We start from the raw sequence: 18,250 nt of genomic DNA, 5'->3' as shown, positions 1-18,250 counted from the left end.
CTCTATGGAGTTACACTTGGTTTATATTTGAGTGAAAAGAGGAGGAAGAAAAAAGCAGTATATGATCAGTATACGGTGGGCTTTTAGTGTTGATCTATAACAACTAAGCTGTGGTATACATTAAGACATTGTAAAACTATTACTGTGAATCATCTAAGATGTTAATACATAAGATATAGTCAGTATTAAACATTTTTCTTTAGGAAAAAAATGGACAACTAGAAACGCTTTTGAAATAAAAAGTGAATTCCTGAAGCATGTTGTTTTGTCAAGGAGCTAATTCTTTGGCAAATCTGCTGGCTGCTGTACATCTGGTTGCTGCTATATACATTTCAAACTCCTCTCTCCTGGAGACTGTTTTCATCTTTTAGCTTTTTTAACTAGAGTGTTTTCTTTCCTATTTTCTCTGTGTATCTTAAGAACCTGTGTATTTACAAAAATTATATATCAGATAGCACCAGAATGCATTCAAAGAAGGAGGGTGCTGAAATCTTCGGTCATTGTTCTTAGCCATCTGAATTTCACATACACAATACCAGCTGTATCCTAGCATCTGATCTCAATGAAAGATTGAAAGAAAATTTGGTTTATTTAGCTTATCAAAGAGAAAGCCAAACAGTAACTAGATCACAGTCTGTAATTACTGACCTAAGGAAATCTATCGCTATCTGATACTAGAAGACTAAGGTGTCATGAGATCTAGTGGCTAGAAGCTGAAGTCAACAGGGTTCAAAGCAAAAATCAGGTGCAGATTTTTAACTATTGCAAGACTTAAGCGTATGAGGAGTAATTCCACAGCTGGCTTGTGACTGGATAGAGGGAGCATATAGTCTCTTGCGTGTGTCTGGAGACCTCCAAAGAAATCAACCCGCTTTCCTTCTTCAAGGCTGTGTTTAGTTAGTGTGGAGAACTGAGTTGAATAAAACAGGGCTATCAGCCACAGTGTTGCTCAAAGTTTTGTCTGTAACTTCTTCTCATATACGCAGAACACGGGGCTCAGTGTGTTCCTCTGTCCAGTTTCCATCAAGGATAGAAGCAACATTTGAATCCTCTCAAGTGTGCTGAAGCATATTTGTATTATTGCTGTTACTTTCCGCTCTGAAATAGATTTATCATGGAGAAAAAGGTTATGGAGAACAAATTAACAAAAATCTATGGAGCTCTTTTAGCATCAAGTGCACAAACTCAGATCAAATTTTTCATATATGAAGACATGTCAAAAAATTGAAGCTACATCAGTGAAAAAAAATGAGGGAATATAATTTCCATTATCTCAAGCATGAAAGATTGTTGACAGCAGCAACATATGATTTCCCTAACATTTCCGTTTTCAGAAGTTGGAGGAGGTCATGATAACAGGAAGAGCTCAACTGAGTGAGTAAAGCATTGCAAGCTGGTGGACCAACAGTTTCTACTGCCTAACAGAGAACAGAGAAATTCAGTCTTTCCAATCTGAAACCTTGTTTTTGCATTTCCCTTTAGCAAAGCTTTTCATTGTGATACTTTTTTTCACTGAAGCTGCAGCATTCTCAGTAGCTGCAGCGTAGGGGAAGCCTACAGAGCCTGAGAAATGCAGCTGGGTGTTGTGAGGGGATGATAACCATCCCAGACAACTGATTCCTCCTAGCATGAAGTCACGGTCTCAGCTATGGACAGAGCCCATCTGAGCAGAAGCAGAGAGCTGCAAACAGCCTTCCAGCTGATGAAAAGAATTGGAAAAGGGTAGTTCTTCAATGCATGATACTGCTGGGATCATAATTCACAGATGTCCTGGGTTTAGGGAGAAAAGTTAGAGAAAAGTTAATAAAGCTGATACCTAATTAAATTGTGTCTTTTTTGTCTCTTTTCCCTGAATGTCCAGAACAATGAATGAAGAGTGAAAAAAATAATTTAGTTATTGCTATCTAGTCTTAATACCTTCAATTGAGAAACTGATACATTGGAAATAAATGCTACTTTCAACTATTTTAAACATTAATTTTAAAATGCAAAAATACAAATTGTTAAATTTTGGTCATAGTTTGGGATATTACATGTAGTATTTAACTTTATAAAAAATATTGTGTCAATGTACTCTTCTAGCTAAGGGCGTATGACCCTGAAGTGGATGTGAATAAGAAGGTATATTATTTTGGTTGTACTTTGCATGTGATAGTCTCAGAAGTAAATCTGTTACCCGATACATGACAACTGTGTCATGCAGAGTGTTGGAAGAATATACAGCTAAGGATAATTGCAACTGTCTCCGTTACGCTGTGTTTGCTTGTAGTGTCTGGAGGAAATAAGTTAATGTGACTTACAAGAAATATCTTAGTAGTATCATGTTACAGTACTTATGGTACTCTTCTAACAGCTATACTTCATTGTATTTAAAAAAAAAAAATTATGTTCACATTTTAAGTCATGATTTTTAGGTGTTAAAGAGATACAATTAACTTAAATTTACTTCATTAATGGGTGAAATTTATTATGTTCTTATGCAATACTTTAATGAAAAGCTCCTGCTAATAACTCTTACCTTGACTTTTTTAAAAGGTCCTTGCCTATACAGAAGGTCTTCATGGAAAATGGATGTTCAGTGAGATTCGGGCTGTTTTTTCAAGACGCTACCTTCTTCAGAACACAGCTTTGGAAGTGTTTATGGCAAACAGAAGTATGTTTTTGTTTATTTTGTTGCATAAAAATATGCTAGGAGTTATTTTGTGTGTTACTTGTTAATTCTAGAATTTAAACTCTGTGATTCCTTTGATAAAGTATTCTTGTCTCTTTAGTAATGCTTACCCTTCCATGTGTTCATTGCATTTCATATTAAAATCAATTGCATAAGTCAATCTCACTGCTTTCTGCATAGTACAGATATTTGTTTATAAAAACAGGTCATTGCAGTTGGTAAATTCTTCAAATGTTTGATAGGAAATTTGCTTTTTCTATGATCTCACCTGTCTGCTCCATTTTCTGAGTTGAAGTAAAAAGGACCAGATCAATAGATGGATCCACTCAGTTTTCTGTATGCGCTACTCTGAATCAGAGTTGAGAGGTTGTGAGGTGTGTCTGTAGTCTTCTGCCCTGAGGAGCTCTGATACAAGTTTTCATTTCAGCTGTAGAGGGAATTAGGCAATTTCTGGTCCTGTGTGTTTTAGTGCCAACCATTTAACAGCTTCCCAGCCTGGTAAGAGGTTTTATGGGTTAATGGTAAGCTTCAGTGCCTCTGAAGGATGCCTTGCTCAGGTCTTCTGCGAAATGGGAGAGTTAGTGACAAAATGTTAGTGCTAATGATACGTAGGCATGAAATATGCTAGGAATTTCTGTTCTAACTTGGATTCCCAGGAGGAGGAAAGTAGAACTTGACTTCTCTTCCCAAATAAAAATCAAAGAGCATTGTAAAAATATATGCAGGTGGAGAAACAGGCTTCTTCAGATGGTTTACTAGTCCATATTTTCTCTTGTTCATTTAGCTTCTGTTATGTTTAATTTTCCTGACCAAGCAACAGTGAAAAAAGTTGTGTACAGCTTACCACGTGTTGGAGTAGGAACCAGCTATGGTTTGCCACAAGCCAGGTAATGTAATTAAAATAGTTTGTATATTTTGTGCTTTCTGTATTATACAAATGATATTTTTAAACATGTCAATACTAAAATATTATTCTTTATAATATGTATTCTAGATTTTCTCTTTCTTAAGTTTAGCTTGAGAAACAATACCCTTTATTTGCTATATAGCCTATTATGTAATAGAAGTAAAAATATTATAAATTAGTTAATATAAGTACCTTCTAGTGAAGAACCAAAAAAAACACCTTATACCTTATTTTTTCAAAGCATGGTTTTCAGTCAGGTTTTAAAAATGCAACAAAGAATGTTCATCCTTGCTGTGATTGGTATGCAGGACATGGAACTAAACTTGACTAGATTTTGTGGCTTATGAATGAAAAGAATTTTTTATATCTGTCTTCTCACTTGCCTTTTGTATGAATGTGTGTGGGTTTTACTTCACTGGTCATCAAGTATAGTGGCTGTTTTGCAATTTCCAAATTTCTTCTATTCTTTGGTATAATGCATTAGTCTTTCCACTTCCAAAATTAAGGAGGATACATATTTTGGAAAAGACCACTAAGGTTCAGTTCTAGAGATTTTCACATATGTGGACATGTGCAGTTTCAACATCAATATCATATCAGGTCAGGAAAATGCTGGGGATTGTCAGATCTTATACTATAAATGTGTTCATATTTCAGTGATGGATGAAGTCTTCATATGTACTTCACTGAATTTTGTAGGGGGTGTGTTTCTGCCTCCAGTTGTTTTTTTTTCGAGTGTTTGTTTGGAAATGTCTGTTCAGACCTAATATTGGTTTCGAGGATGTATCCACAGAAGTTTGGTGAAAAATATTTAGGTTCAGAATTAATTTCTGGTCAAAATGAAAGAAGAATAAATAAACATAAGTGAGTGTGGAAACAGCAGGAAATTCACAAAATGTAGTATGCAGGGTTCAGGTCTCCATTTGGCTTGACGAATGATTGGCAAAAAGCCAGTGTCTAAATCATCAGTGTGGTGTCTGGGATGTGTCTTTTCTTTCTTTAATTCATTTCCTACAAACTAAAACTTCATATTGTCCTTGTTTTATCCCAGTGCAGAATGTAGAAATACTGTGAAGCGTCAAAGCATTTGTAGGATTGAGGAACTATTTCAGTCCCAGCTGAACATCATTCCATGTCATGAGCTCAAGAGTCTCATGATGCCTAAGGCTTGATCTCCTGAATGTGCTGAAGTTCTTAGGCAAACTGCCAAATTTTTCAAGTTTTCACTGAGATTAAGGGGAAGTTGGGGCATTTCCTTGAAAGGTGCATCTTGTTAATATTTGCATTGCTCTTCCAAATACTCAGATTAAAGGAACTGCTGTCTCCAAATGGAAAGTAATAGTACTCTTTTCTGAAATACAAATGGCCACATGGTTTAGAACAAACAAAACGCAAATTCCTCAATCAGAATTTTATATCTACAGTGACATTTTTTGCTTTTGACATTCATATCCTTTGTGCATTATTCAGTAAATAGTTGTCTGAAAAAGTTTGTGGATGTATAATTATTTAGAAAAGTTTCATCTTCAATAGTATATGCAGTTATTTTGATACCTTTTTGCTTGAATTTCAATTTGAATCAAAAATGGGCTTGCTAGCCTTCAGAATAAATCCAGCATATGGTAGTGAAGTTGTTTTTGAGCCAATCGTGTTATGATTTATGCACAATAAAGACCATGTGATCATGTTTTTTGGTGTTTTTTTTTTCTGTCTACATACACTTATTGTCTTCAGTAGGATTGCAGTGGAGTAACTGAGGGAAAATCTGTCTCTTAACTGCTTGGTAGTTAATATGTTGTTGATGCTAGAATGTAGTTTCCTTTCCTATGAATATGTTTGTTCTGGAATGGTAATTTCAAAATTCTGTTTATTTTTATATCTAACATTAGGAGAAGTTATGCTAAGTAACCAAAAAGAACTGCTATGCTGAGCAAAATGTTATCTTTTTTTTTATGAACAATTTTCCAGATTCAACTGTGCTTTAAAATATTTTAACAAAAAGCAGATCTTTGGGTTTTTTTGCTTAGGTTCTGAGTTAATTTTTGTAATTAATATTTTCTTTCTGATACTACTCTGATAAACATTTTATCTAAAGTCAAATACATTATCATAAAGAATTATGTTTATGATGGAAATGTTCTAAAGGAGCATATTACATTTCTGTTTTCATGGGGAAATCCTGCAATTAACAAAGAAGGAAGGAAATAGGAAAAAGCAATATTCATGATCTGCTGGTGGCACAAAGAGTTAGAAGCAAATGAGCTAGTATCTCTTCCCAAGATTGTTACAGATTGCTGTTTTGAGCATGTCTCCAGATTGCCTCTTTACTACTTTTCCGAACAACCTGTCTAATGCTTTGCTTCAACAAAGCATTCAAGCCTGTGTGTAATGTCACAGAGAAGTATTATGTCCTTAAAATTACTGTTTACATGTTGAAAAGTTTGGTCTGATTCAGCAATCAAATTAATCCGTCTTTAATAAACGCATTTTAAATGTTCCTGAAACATGTCATAGGAGATACCTAGGCAGACAGTACTGTGCCTTGTATTTTGCTTATTTCTACAGCTCCATATGATTTTACGTAGGTACATATGCTCATTTTTACAATGCTATTAGCAGACCACTTTTTAGATTCTAACACCTCAGGTGTAATTTACTGATACATTTTTAGTGAGGGTAACATGACAGCTTAGAAACTGTGAGCTGCCTGATAGTTTTGTAAGCATATAGACATCAAAGAATTGGTAAAAGATAAGAGTATCATACTTCTCCACTAAACATGTGCTAGCACCTTCCAGTGAACTTCTGTGGGCTATTAATGCATTACGAAAACAAAAGCTTCAGTTAGTAAATCTAAGAAACAGAAATTATGTAGTTTTTGCTGAATGGAAATGTATTTTGTCTAGTATGTTAACTATATTTAATGTCAGCTCAGCTCTGCCATTTATTCCACATCAGTATCTTGGTGATGGATTTCCAGATCCAGAAGTTGGATTTTGAGATTTTCAGAAGGGAGAGGGTTAGGAAAACTAAGATTTGTTGTTACCAAAGCATGAAACCCCTTCCAGAGCTTTGATTGAAAGTGAATATTGATGAGTTTCTTGTCAAAAGTCAGTGACTTTCCCAAGCCTTTTTTGTTTCTGAGCAGGGGCAACACAGCACAGAACCTCACACAGGTGCTATATTTTTTCTAAGATACTTAAAAGATTCTTTGTGTGAGATTGGTTTGTAGCTAACTAAATTAAGTAATTGTGAAAGGGGGTCAGTCATGGGATATATAACATCCCTTCCCTCAATAAAATGGGAAAAATGAATCTTGAAGAATTGGCTCATCCCCTTGTACATCAGAGACTCTTCTGCAGTTTCCACTTTAAGTAGGTATTTCACGGTTCTCTAGAAACAAAGGAAGCACATTCATTTGTGCATCTTCATATTGGTGAGGTCACATCGAAGGAGAGAAATGGTTTGATCAAAGTTGTGTGCATTTAGCAAAACACAAAACAGTGGGTCTTCCTATGTTAACTGAAACAAGCAGATGTGGAACCAATTTATTGTGCATAATTTTATCCAGTCTCTGCTGAAATAACTGCAGACCTTTCAAATACTTTAGCTATAGAGTAAATAAGTAGCTTTTTAAATACATTTTGATTTTCTGTAGATTTTGCTCAAATCAGGCATTCAAATGTGAAGTCCAAAACTTGACAGTTTATAGATTTTTTAGACTCCCTGGGAGATTGTGAGTAAAGTGTAAAAGGAGCTACTAAGCTGTACTGATGCATAAATGTTGTTTTGTCATGGGAGAAAGAGATAGTCTGTGACAGAAATGCTTTGTAAATTTAATGAAGAAATGCTTTGTAAATTTAATGACCTCTGTAGTATTTTTGTTTTCTGTATTTATTCAGTTGTGTGTAGCATTACTCAAAGTTTACTGGGAACAACATGTCTTCAAAAATTCCACTGTAAAAGTAATTGTTATTCTATAAAATACAATCTAAAGTATGGTTACATTCAGATAATTCTTTGGGTAAATTGTTCAGAAGAAGTGCAACAGAAACAACTTAAAAAAAATTTGTAATGTCTGTTGTGTACCAGTGAAGGTCTTTCTTGCCAAGCTGGCAAGACCTTATATACTGCTATTTTGGGTAAATAGAGAGATTAAAGAAAAAAAAAAAGAAGAAGAAGGAAGAGTACCTACATTTCCATGGTCATTTTTGTATGCTCAATTTGTCAGCCAAATTATGGCAGAGACAGGCAACTGACACATTGACAATTAGACATGTAATTTTGATACATGTACACTCCAGTAACAAACCTAAACTCATACTTTCTCCAGAAATAGGGTTTAGTGCATACATAGGAATATGTACATGTATCTATAGAAGTAGATGATCCACATTTTTGTAATTGCTGCCCAATTTGACACCTTGTTTGTGACTTTATTTTAAGAAACTGCTCAGCATTCAGAGTCTAGAAATAGTACACTTAATGTTTAGTGTGCAATTGAAAACCAAAGCATTGGGGGTCCTTATTTACTCTTTACAGGCTATATAAATACTAGATATGTTCTTTAAATTAATGAATAGGCTACACACTAAGGATCCCCTATTTTTTTAATTTTTTTTTTAGCAGGTATAAACATCTTCTTTATTTTCATCCATTTATAAAATTTAGGTTTCTGTAAAAATAAGTAGCTCAGGAGTTGAACTTTTTCTTCTCCCAAAGATTTTCCATGTCTTTGTTTTCAGGAATGACTGTTTTCCTTGAAAATGAGTTGTGAGCAGTGAGGCTATTTCTGCTTGTTGCAGATTTTTTTTCTTTGATGCAATCTAGACCCTGTGTTTTACCAACCATGGTTGGTAAATGCTATGGTATGGGTAATTTAGAATTTGGTGCATAGTACTTGGTTACTGTGATGGTATCAAATTGAATTCAGAAGAGCTGTAGTTTTCCGCTTTTCTCTTCCTTGGCACAGTGGTTTGGTTTTTTTTCTCCTTTAATTCAGTCATATAAGTTTTAGGAAATGTGTGGAAATTGAGTATCTTAGAAGTGCCTATTCCTTTTCCAAATCTGAATGAAATGAAATTCAGAAGTTATTATGGAGAGACAGGCAGATGGACATGTGAGTGTATAAATGAATAAAAGTTATTTCTTTCAGAAACCAGGCTGTAAATAGAAATCTTGAAGCTTACTGGGATATAGGAAGGGAGCATGGGTACCTTACCATGGAAGAGGTGCACAAATTGTGGAATAAATATTTTCAGTCCATGTGCTGGAAATATATGGCACTTTAATCTATCACTCACTCACCTTAATGAACTTATCTCAACATACGCTTTTGAAACAGGGAAATGGTATTCCTCTTTTATTCCTGCTGGATAAGCCAGGCACCAGGAGGTCTGCAGTTTTTTACTCCCAGTGTTTTAATCAGATTCAGAATAAAATAAAACACAAAATATACTGTTCTGAATTATTACTATGCTGTAGTACTGGTAAAATAAAATACAGCTGTTAATTTTAGTCATTTCTCAAATAAGAGTAATAATGTCTTCTTGACTTTGTTAAATGAAATAAAAAAGCCTCTGAGAGAATCTGAAATTAATCACACTAATGGCGTTGCCCTACATCTTAACATTTAATGAGGCTCTGAAAAAAAATCATTCTTTAAATATATTTCCTAGGAGAATATCTCTGGCCACTCCCCGACAGCTTTATAAGTCCTCCAACATGACTCAGCGCTGGCAGAGACGGGAGATATCTAACTTTGAATACTTGATGTTCCTCAACACTATAGCAGGTAAGGCTTCTAACTCTGTAATTCTTCATAATACGTTTATGTTTGTCAAAGTCTTAAGCACTGCGATTTGATAGCATACATTTATCCCTCTAGAATTCAGCTGCAGCTTTATGATAGATTCTGAAACACACATGTAAAATTCTATCAGGAAATGCACTACCTATCACTGAGACTTTAAATTCATATGTTGTTGTGGAGACTGTTCCTTGTTCCCCTTCTGCCATTTCCTCTGCTGACAGCTTTGTCTGAAGCTTTATTAGAGTCAACAAACCATTGCCAGAGAGTGTCTGGAAATAATAATGGGAAAATGTAATTTCACTACTTCATCATTCTCAGCAACAGCAACTAGACAGCAGAATAACAACAGTATTCTGCCTAGTACAGATGTCACCTGGATTGTGGTATGATTAGATTACAGCATCTTTTCTCGTTTAGTTCTTTGAGCTGAAATATAATATCAGATTAAGTATTTTAAATGAGGGATAACTGCCATAGACATCACTTGTTATTGGCAAAAGAAGAGCTTTCCTGGCAATTGTCATTAATTAAATATTCATGATGGCATTATTCTTTTCACCTTTCTCTTTTCTATGTGTTAACTTGTGGGGTAATTTTAAATGTAAAAAGCAGCAACTTTCTACGTTATATACAAAGATTTTCAGAAGGATGTCTACTATTACGATTCCTGCCTGTAGCACACATGCTGCTTGTGAATCTGCCTGAGGAGAGCCTTCCTCAGACATTTCACTCCAGTGAGCTTTAATTTGAAACCCAAATTAAATTCCACCAGGCATAACTTTTTACTCCAGTGTTACAACTCCCATCTTTACTTCGTCTTGAATTTTATACTTGAGGTTACCCTCAGGCCAGACGGAAGACAAATGTAAGTGTGCAACCCAAAGGTAACACCCGTTACACTGACCAGTCTGAGGACAGTCACAGCATTCTACCTATTAGGGCAGTGACAGAACTCAGGAGCTGTCAAACTCACTTGGTTTGAACCTTTAGGCTTTTATATGGTAGTCATCCTCTGTGCATCCAGTCTTACAGACGTTAATAAATGTGTCATCAAATTATCCCAGTGTGATACAGAAGTGCTACCACTGAACAGTTGGAAATCTGAGGGCATGTTTGCCTTGTGCAGTGGAGCACAAAGCACAGTCCCTGAAGCTATTGGAGACACTGGGCTGGGTAGTCCATAGGGTGCGGTCCAGTGCAGGCTCACCAGCTTGGTTCGCAGACATTTTAGCTACAGTTTCGCAGATCTCTGCTGAAGGAAGGAGCCTTGCTGAGCATTCATTACCTCTGGCGCAGTGCCACAAGAACGCTGCTATCCAGCTTCTGGACACTGGCCTGCCTCCAGCCGCTCTCCGTCTCTCGCACATCCGCTGCCCTTCTGCTGATGAGGAAATGCAGGCAGAGTCTCTCAGGCTCCCTGACTGCCTCACCCGAGCTTGGAGGGTTTAGTGAAGAGATGGGAAGTTAGCCCAGGCCCCCTCAGTCTTTGTCCAATAGATTATTGACAGAACTGTCCTTCACTTGTAATTTCCCTTTTATGTATTCATTTCTTCTGTAAGCAGTATGCCTAAACTCTTCAAATGAGAGTAGATAAGAGCTGAGCAATTTTTTCATAAATTACTTTTCATTTTTAATCAAAATTCAAGGTCATTTATTTTTAGGTACATGACAAAAGCATCCAAACCTGGAAGACATCATTATGTCTGAACTCAATTAGGAATTGCAGTGACACTTACACTGAAGTATCCATCAGTAAACAAGCTTCAACCTGAAGAAATTCCTTCACAGCATCTCAGAGGTCTCAAGAAAAATGTTTTTTTTACTGTTGTTTGGTACTAGTACTGCTACACAGGCTTTATATCCAAACAGCTGGGTGGTTGCATGAGACACATTTCTCTTAATGTCATATACTGTCATCCACCTGCCTTACAACAGGATGGCCTTGCATTTTCGTTCCATGTACCATCTGCTGTGCCCAAGGAGGCACTGGAGGATTACTGACTACATTTTTGTCTGCATGTGTGATTCTATGAACTTGTATTTTATTTGGGAAAGCTTCCAGCAGCTTGGTCAGTACCTTTGTAGTGTCTCTCTGACTCGAAGTTAATTTCTGGCAGATTTTTTAGTATCACTCTCTTACTGGCAAATCTCATTTGTTCATTTAATCTTGTTGCTAATTGTATAAGCTCACTTGATTATTTTCACAGCATTACCTACCATCTTATGAAGTCTTTCAACAGTGCATGATCAAATTCAAATTCAAATTTAGGTAAATACCATATTCTCCAAAGGAGAGGAAGGTAAATTTGAGTCTTCAGAAGAAATTCAGCCTCTTTGTCTCCATCTTGTATTGACTGATTTGTTTTAAGTCATTCTTTTTAATGATGCTTTTGGGTCACATAGATCAACAGATAAATTTTTTCTAAAGGAGAGCCAATATGCAGACTTTTAAAGTTTTGGAAGACACCAGTATTGGTGAAATAAAAATTAATACTGATGCATGCTGTTCTGCCAAGGTGTGATCAAGGTGCTGAGTAACATTTGAGGTAATTTTCCTTGTTAGAAAAGATATCCCATGCTTTGATTTTTATTTTAAACCAGTCTGCATTGCTTGGATTTTGCTAATGGGTCCTTACCACTCTATTTATTTTCTGTTCTGGTTTCGTTTCCCTAGAAGGCTATCAGTCATCATGGTATGCTGGGAAGACAGTATCACTGTATAATTGCATAAATTATTTTGGAGGAACATCTAAAACCAGCTGAGATTCTTGGGTGCTTTCCCAGTCAGCAAAAGTGCTGTCACATCTGATAGTGTTCCATCAGGATTAGTGAAATAAAGGGTCCTTCTGGCATCAACTATTTCATGTTAGAATGGCCTTCAGTGCAAAGAGCTTGTAAAAAAGCATGATTGCATTGCTGTATTATGTGCTCTCTATTTCTGCTGCTTCTTTTAAGATTTTGAAGATTCATAGTTTCTATGAGCATGGAAAAATAGATTTCAGTTGCTAACGTCATTATGACATCTGCACTCACTGATGCACTCTCATATAAACTCATTATGTTTCTCTGCAAATTAAAATAAAGTTTATCCTCGATAGTTGAACTCCCTGCAATGACACACAAGCAACCTTTATTGAAAACAACATGAGAGAACTAAAACTGATTTACGCCCAACAGCCAGTTCTACACATGACAATAAATTTTTAATCTCAATTTGGAACAAATCCTGAAGTTTTCCAACTTTTTTACAGAAGCAAAAATTCACCAAAGTTATTTTTTGAAAGATCAACCTGGGTTTGTAGTCCTAATGAAGTCTGCACTTCAGCTAGGAAGCTGACTTCCAAAGCCTCAAGAACTTGTGGGTATTGGAAAGAATTTACTAATAAAGTTCCTGGAAAGCCAGAACCTCCCCCCAGCCCCATGATGGAGTGCATGTGAGCTACAAGTCCAGTGGCAGTGGAGAATGCTTCAAAACATAAATATATGCTAGAAAGCCTAAAAGTTCTCACATCCCCAGGCTGTTTCCTGGCTTCACTGTTGCATGGCACTCTACTGCCAGGGCCTGAGATCTGGGAAACTGCAGGATAGAGAGCTATGAGGCAGCCCGAATGACACCACTGCTTTTACAGCTGTGCCTGTATTTCTGTAAATTTTCTGTTGAAAGGTATTTCTCAAAATATTTCCTTTACAACAAATAGGCATTTTGTAATGAAGCACTAAAAAGAGAATGTCTCTACCAGAAATACAGAACTGGAAGCAGAGTGCTTCTACTGCATGTTGCCCTTGTTTTGATAACACTGAACTGATAATTGTCCAAATACATCTGTATTAAACAGAAGCAAATTCATATATACACTGTAGACAGGACCCTTGGCAATCAGAAGAAAATACATGATTCTCTATTGTGTATACAGAGTATTGAATATATTCATGACCTTATTTGCCAAGTAAAGAGGATACATGTATTTTCTTTCTTCCTTGGAAATCCAATTTACAAATAAATTTTTGGTTACACTCTTTTGCAATGAGATCCCATACGAAATATTTCCTTAAAAGATACAACTTTTAAGTAAGAAGAAGCAGCTTCTTCTGTTCTAACAATTTCATTTTGTTAGCCATTGAAAAATATGTGCAGCAAAATGTTTTTTATTTGTGTTGTCATTTAGCTCCTGCTGTCTTATTCAGCATATCTGAGCTGTAATTTAGTCACTTAAGAAACGTGTAGGTTTGACACCTAAGAAATGTGGATTTTCTGCTGTTAAGTGATACGTAAGTCCCTTCATTGTTTTTTCTTCTCTTCCTAATAAATAGAGGTCCATTAACAAAATGGTTGAGTACACTTTTTGCCAAGTCTTTGTAGCTTCCTTTCTTATTCCAATGGTGCTTAATTAGCATCTAGCCCTTTACAAAAATCACTCATGTTTTCTTGCAATCCTTTTTTGAAATTATTCAAGAAATAGCAGCCTTGGAAGAGAGGTATTCAGAAGTGAGACTGCTGGCACCAACTCATTTCTTTCATTTGTGACATGCAACTGGGTCCTTTCCCACAAGAATTCCTTTGCTCGCTTGTGAACACTCTTAATTACACAGATTGTTGGTCTCTGTATAACAGAACCTCTGAAATAAATACATAATTTTCTTCTTAAATCTCTCCCTGGTTTGCCAATATGTCTGTCCTGACAAGCATGGCCCCTGGCTATTCTGTTAAGTTCTTAATCAATGTTTGAAATACTGAAGTGTCCCCTTGGAAAAAAAAAATCCATCTTTTTATGACTTTTTTTTTTAATATGTAACTTTTACGTCACTCTATTACCACCTCTGAAACATTTTATTTCAACTGTTTCTGTTGTGGTCCATACTCATGACTTAGTAACTGTCTACTTCAGCTGCCATAGTTCTCTGTTTCTAGGTAATTCCTATCCAGGGATATATGATTACCATCACTTGTGCTAGCCTGATGACTTACTGCAATTTTGTTTCAAAGTGCTTCTCCATTTTCAAACTCCAAAGTTTTGTTTCAACCTGTTTTCTCTGGCCCTCTAGCCAGCTATTTTCTGGTGTCCCTATTCTGCTTCCAAGGTCTTCACCTCTTTCTTGCCCTCTTTTCTGACTCAAGCATATTTCATCATGTTTACAGCTCTGGGTTTTTCTCCCAAAGGTAAACACTGCATTCTGCTGCTTATCAATCAGTCTCAGTGTTATATTCTTCTTGCCCCTGGTTTTTGTCCTGGTTGTGTAGACATAAGCCTTCCTGACCACCTTTCCCCTCCTGGCCACCTTCTTAGGTATTCTTTGAAAGCTTGAAAGCAGCTATGATTATACTAATTGCCTTTTCTTCAGGCGCACAGGAAAACACCATATTGTATATGAACAGTGTGTATGTCAATTGAACCCCCTGGGTGATATAGGGAATTTTTACTATTCTCAGTTACAAGATTATTGAAAGAAGTACTTAACAGTAATCCCACTGCATCAAAAGGAATTGAGATGAGTGGGAACAAAACCACATTTTATAATATGGTTATAGTGCCCACTGTTTTACTCAGAAGTCTATTTCTCAGTATTTAACTGATTTCTGCTATTTTTTGTTTCTTTTTTGTTTATTATTTTCAAATTGCAGTATATTTTATGTGTTTGAGTTTGTATTTGTTGAAATTTTAATGCTTTTAAATCCTACCTGCCACAGCTTTTAAAATAAGTGGAGAAAAATTATATACATGATTTTTGTAAGTAATTTCTTCTAGTGGAAAGGGATTAGTTTTAAAGGTTTGTGAAAAAAAAAAAGAAATAAAAAAATTGCATCTTCAGTCAGGTAATAAATTCAGACAAGCTTCTTCCCCCTCCCTGTTTTTTTTATCCTGTTTAGCATTTTCCACTTTTTTACTCTGTGATGTACAAGCCCTCACTGGTTAATTATGTATATATTTAGCTACTGCATGTGTTGGGCTTATTATTGTCATCTAATTAGATGTAACTCGAACTACTTGCTTCTAGAAAAATCATTAAAAATTCTTTCCTAATGACCTAGAGATGACAAAATGTCTGTAAAGTGTGAAGAAGCAGACAAGCACAGGAACATCGCTCTTAAAGAGTGTTAATCCAGATGCTGCAATCATCTAATTAAACAATATTTTGCTGTCATTAACATTTTCACCAAGGAATTGCAGTTATAATTTCTTTGTCAGCTGTCTCTAGCTCACTTTACCTTCAAAACTAAAATGCCATATAAAAACATTAAATTGGATGGTTTAATTAAAAAGTTGTTTGTTTTCTTTTTTTTTTTTTTATTTTTTTTTAATGAAGAAACATACCAAGTGTTTCTGAGGTCTCATTTACTATGCCTCAGTTTTATTGTTCAGGTAGATTAGTGTCACAGTCTTGCAATATTTAATATTCAGTCTTTAATATTAATCTTTGTAAGCCTACTTTGAGGAAAATCGGAAGCTTCTGAAAAGGTATAGAGACTACCAATAGTGGTGCAGATTTATGTTTGATGTTTATTTCCCTAAATAAAGAACCAAATAATTCTTGTTGGAAGCAGCAGACAATTGATGAGATGGCTAAATATATTCATTGTCTGACTTTACTCTGAAAATAATCATTGTGAAGCCAGAACTGATTGAGTAAGCATTCCTAATAAAGTTAAACCACTAATATTTATGCATGTTTAGAATTAGGCATTTGTAATCCCATTATAGGCCTAGATCACTGTCCTCCACCCAGATAAGCATAGATGTGCGGTCTTATCATGTAGGTTTGGTCTCCTTTCACTATTTAAATTACAAATCATCTTCTCAAGTCATTTTTATTTGTTGGTATTAAGAAAATAGTTGAATTGAGAAAAAAAATCACTAAATTTATAAGTAAACAAATTAATAGTTATTCTTAGTAGTAAATCTCTTAATAAGTAAAACATGGTCCATAAATATTGAAGTAGGAGAGAAGTATATACTTTGTTTATTTTTTCACAAGGCTATGGTTATATTTACCAAATACATAATCATAAAGGCTCCATTGTTTCTGACTTATCCTACCTAAACTGCATGAAATTGTTTTTCAGTGTGGGGTGAAAAAATGCACACAAGAGTTACAGCAGTGTCCTGACATGGAGCTAATTCCACATGATATTTGTTCATATGTCGATGCTGTAAGTTACCTATCAAAACCATACAGCAAGAAAGAACTAACATACAGCAGTGAGGTTCAGGATTGCTTCTTTATTGTGCTATTCACATATTTATGATGTTCCTAAATGGAACAGGAACAGAAAGTCAAAATCCTGTTCACTGAATATTGAAATTAAGGGAATATAAAAATTAAATAGAATCTCAGTTTTGAAGTAAGAGGTCATCTTGGATAACCCCAAATTTCCTTTCAAAATTCTGCGAAAGGATGTTCTCACCTCTCTAAATATTTCTATAAATTCTTTTCAACTGAAGGTCTTTATACTGTGAACTGTGTCCCATGAAACTTCTGATTCTGAGGAATCATTATTTTACTTATGCTTTGTAGAAGATTACAGTCATCTCAGTCGTTCTCTTTCCGAATCTCAAATTTCCTTTAGTCTGCTTTCTACAGAAATGCAAATGTCTTTCTTTTGCGCAAGCTTTTAAATACTTTTCAGTTAACTTAATTGAGGATTCTGATGGTAAGAAAAATGTTAATTATATAAAGGTATAGTTTTATAAAGGCCATATTTTATAGAACCTTAAATTTACAATCTCAAGAAATTTTGCATTTCATATGTAATAAATCCCTTGCTAAAGAGGAGAATAATATTCTGATTTGGTGGATGTGGAAAATGAGGCAGACTTGTCTCAGAGTTCAGAGTTGTTCAGAGTTGTTGAGATATGTAGAGCTCCCCCCAAAAAAGCTGAAACAATTAATATTCTGCCAGAGAGCACCTTTCCTTTTCCTCCCTTACATGGATTATGGTGTATTTCTTGATTTAATTGTTTGATACATTCTCATTCTGTCCAGGAGTGTTTTTGAATTTGTCCATTGTCAATATTTAAGAAGTGGTTTTGTTTCTATCCATCTTTATCTGCGTGTCACAAAAAAGCGCTGGTAGTGCTTTTTTTTAATGAAGTTGCTTTTGCACCTCTATTTTTTTTATATTCTTGTGAACATCTATGTGTTCATAAAGTAAAAATGAGGACACACAGTTGTTAACAATATGTACTTTTCCTGTTTCCAATGAAACTATGTACAAATAGCAACTTGCTTCTTGTTCATCAACTTCTATGGAAAAGATAAGGTGTTTGTAAAGCAGTGAAAGTTTCACATTTCAGTAAAGCAGAGTTGATTTTTGTGGAGAATTGCAAATACAACTCAGAACAAGGAAGCCTGTGTTTTCCTGTGCTGGGTTTTATACCCCAGGAATCTGTCCAGAATCTGGAAGGAAGCAGTTAGTGAGACAGGGCTGTAAATCTGCCGCAGGACTGGGAATTGTTAACCTGGGTTATTTCAGTCTGCTAATTGTATTATATAAATACATACACACATATATTTATGACCCAATTTTGTTTTTTAAGAGTCATGCTGCATATTATGTGGTTCCTATTAAATCAATAGGGTTGATGGTTCTGTACTAAGCAACTTCATTTGTCTCATCACTGAAATGTTAGATACTACTAAATGCCAGCTGATACAGAAATAACAGCCTTTCCCCAAACACTTTTCCTTGTGATGAATTCATAATTTCCAGTTCAGCTGCAGATTGTTCTTTTGGAACTATAAGGATGGCTTTTGCACATTTGAGTTCCTGAGATAGTAGCAATGTTTCTTTCATTATGTTTGGAAAGAGTGGCCTGGGGCAGTCTGCGCTGTCTTCTATGGGGCTGAAAATGTTTTTTAATTT

At 35.4% G+C, this 18,250-nt stretch overlaps 1 protein-coding gene across 12 annotated transcripts in view; it reads left to right on the top strand.

Annotated features, from left to right (window-relative positions):
• NBEA (neurobeachin) overlaps positions 1–18,250 on the top strand; it is a 507,179-nt gene that overhangs the window by 401,710 nt on the left and 87,219 nt on the right. For all 12 annotated transcript variants that reach the window (XM_062615053.1, XM_062615045.1, XM_062615050.1 and 9 more), the window contains 3 exons: positions 2,536–2,653; positions 3,456–3,558; positions 9,257–9,372. In XM_062615053.1, coding sequence (XP_062471037.1) covers positions 2,536–2,653; positions 3,456–3,558; positions 9,257–9,372 — 337 coding nt within the window. The remainder of the gene's footprint in view (positions 1–2,535; positions 2,654–3,455; positions 3,559–9,256; positions 9,373–18,250) is intronic.

This window comes from Pezoporus occidentalis, unplaced genomic scaffold, assembly GCF_034315485.1.
Source record: "Pezoporus occidentalis ecotype Australia unplaced genomic scaffold, CSIRO_AGI_Poc_V1 ctg18, whole genome shotgun sequence".
In the NCBI taxonomy this organism is placed as follows: Eukaryota; Metazoa; Chordata; class Aves; order Psittaciformes; family Psittacidae; genus Pezoporus; species Pezoporus occidentalis.
This window is presented reverse-complemented; position numbering and strand designations above follow the sequence as displayed.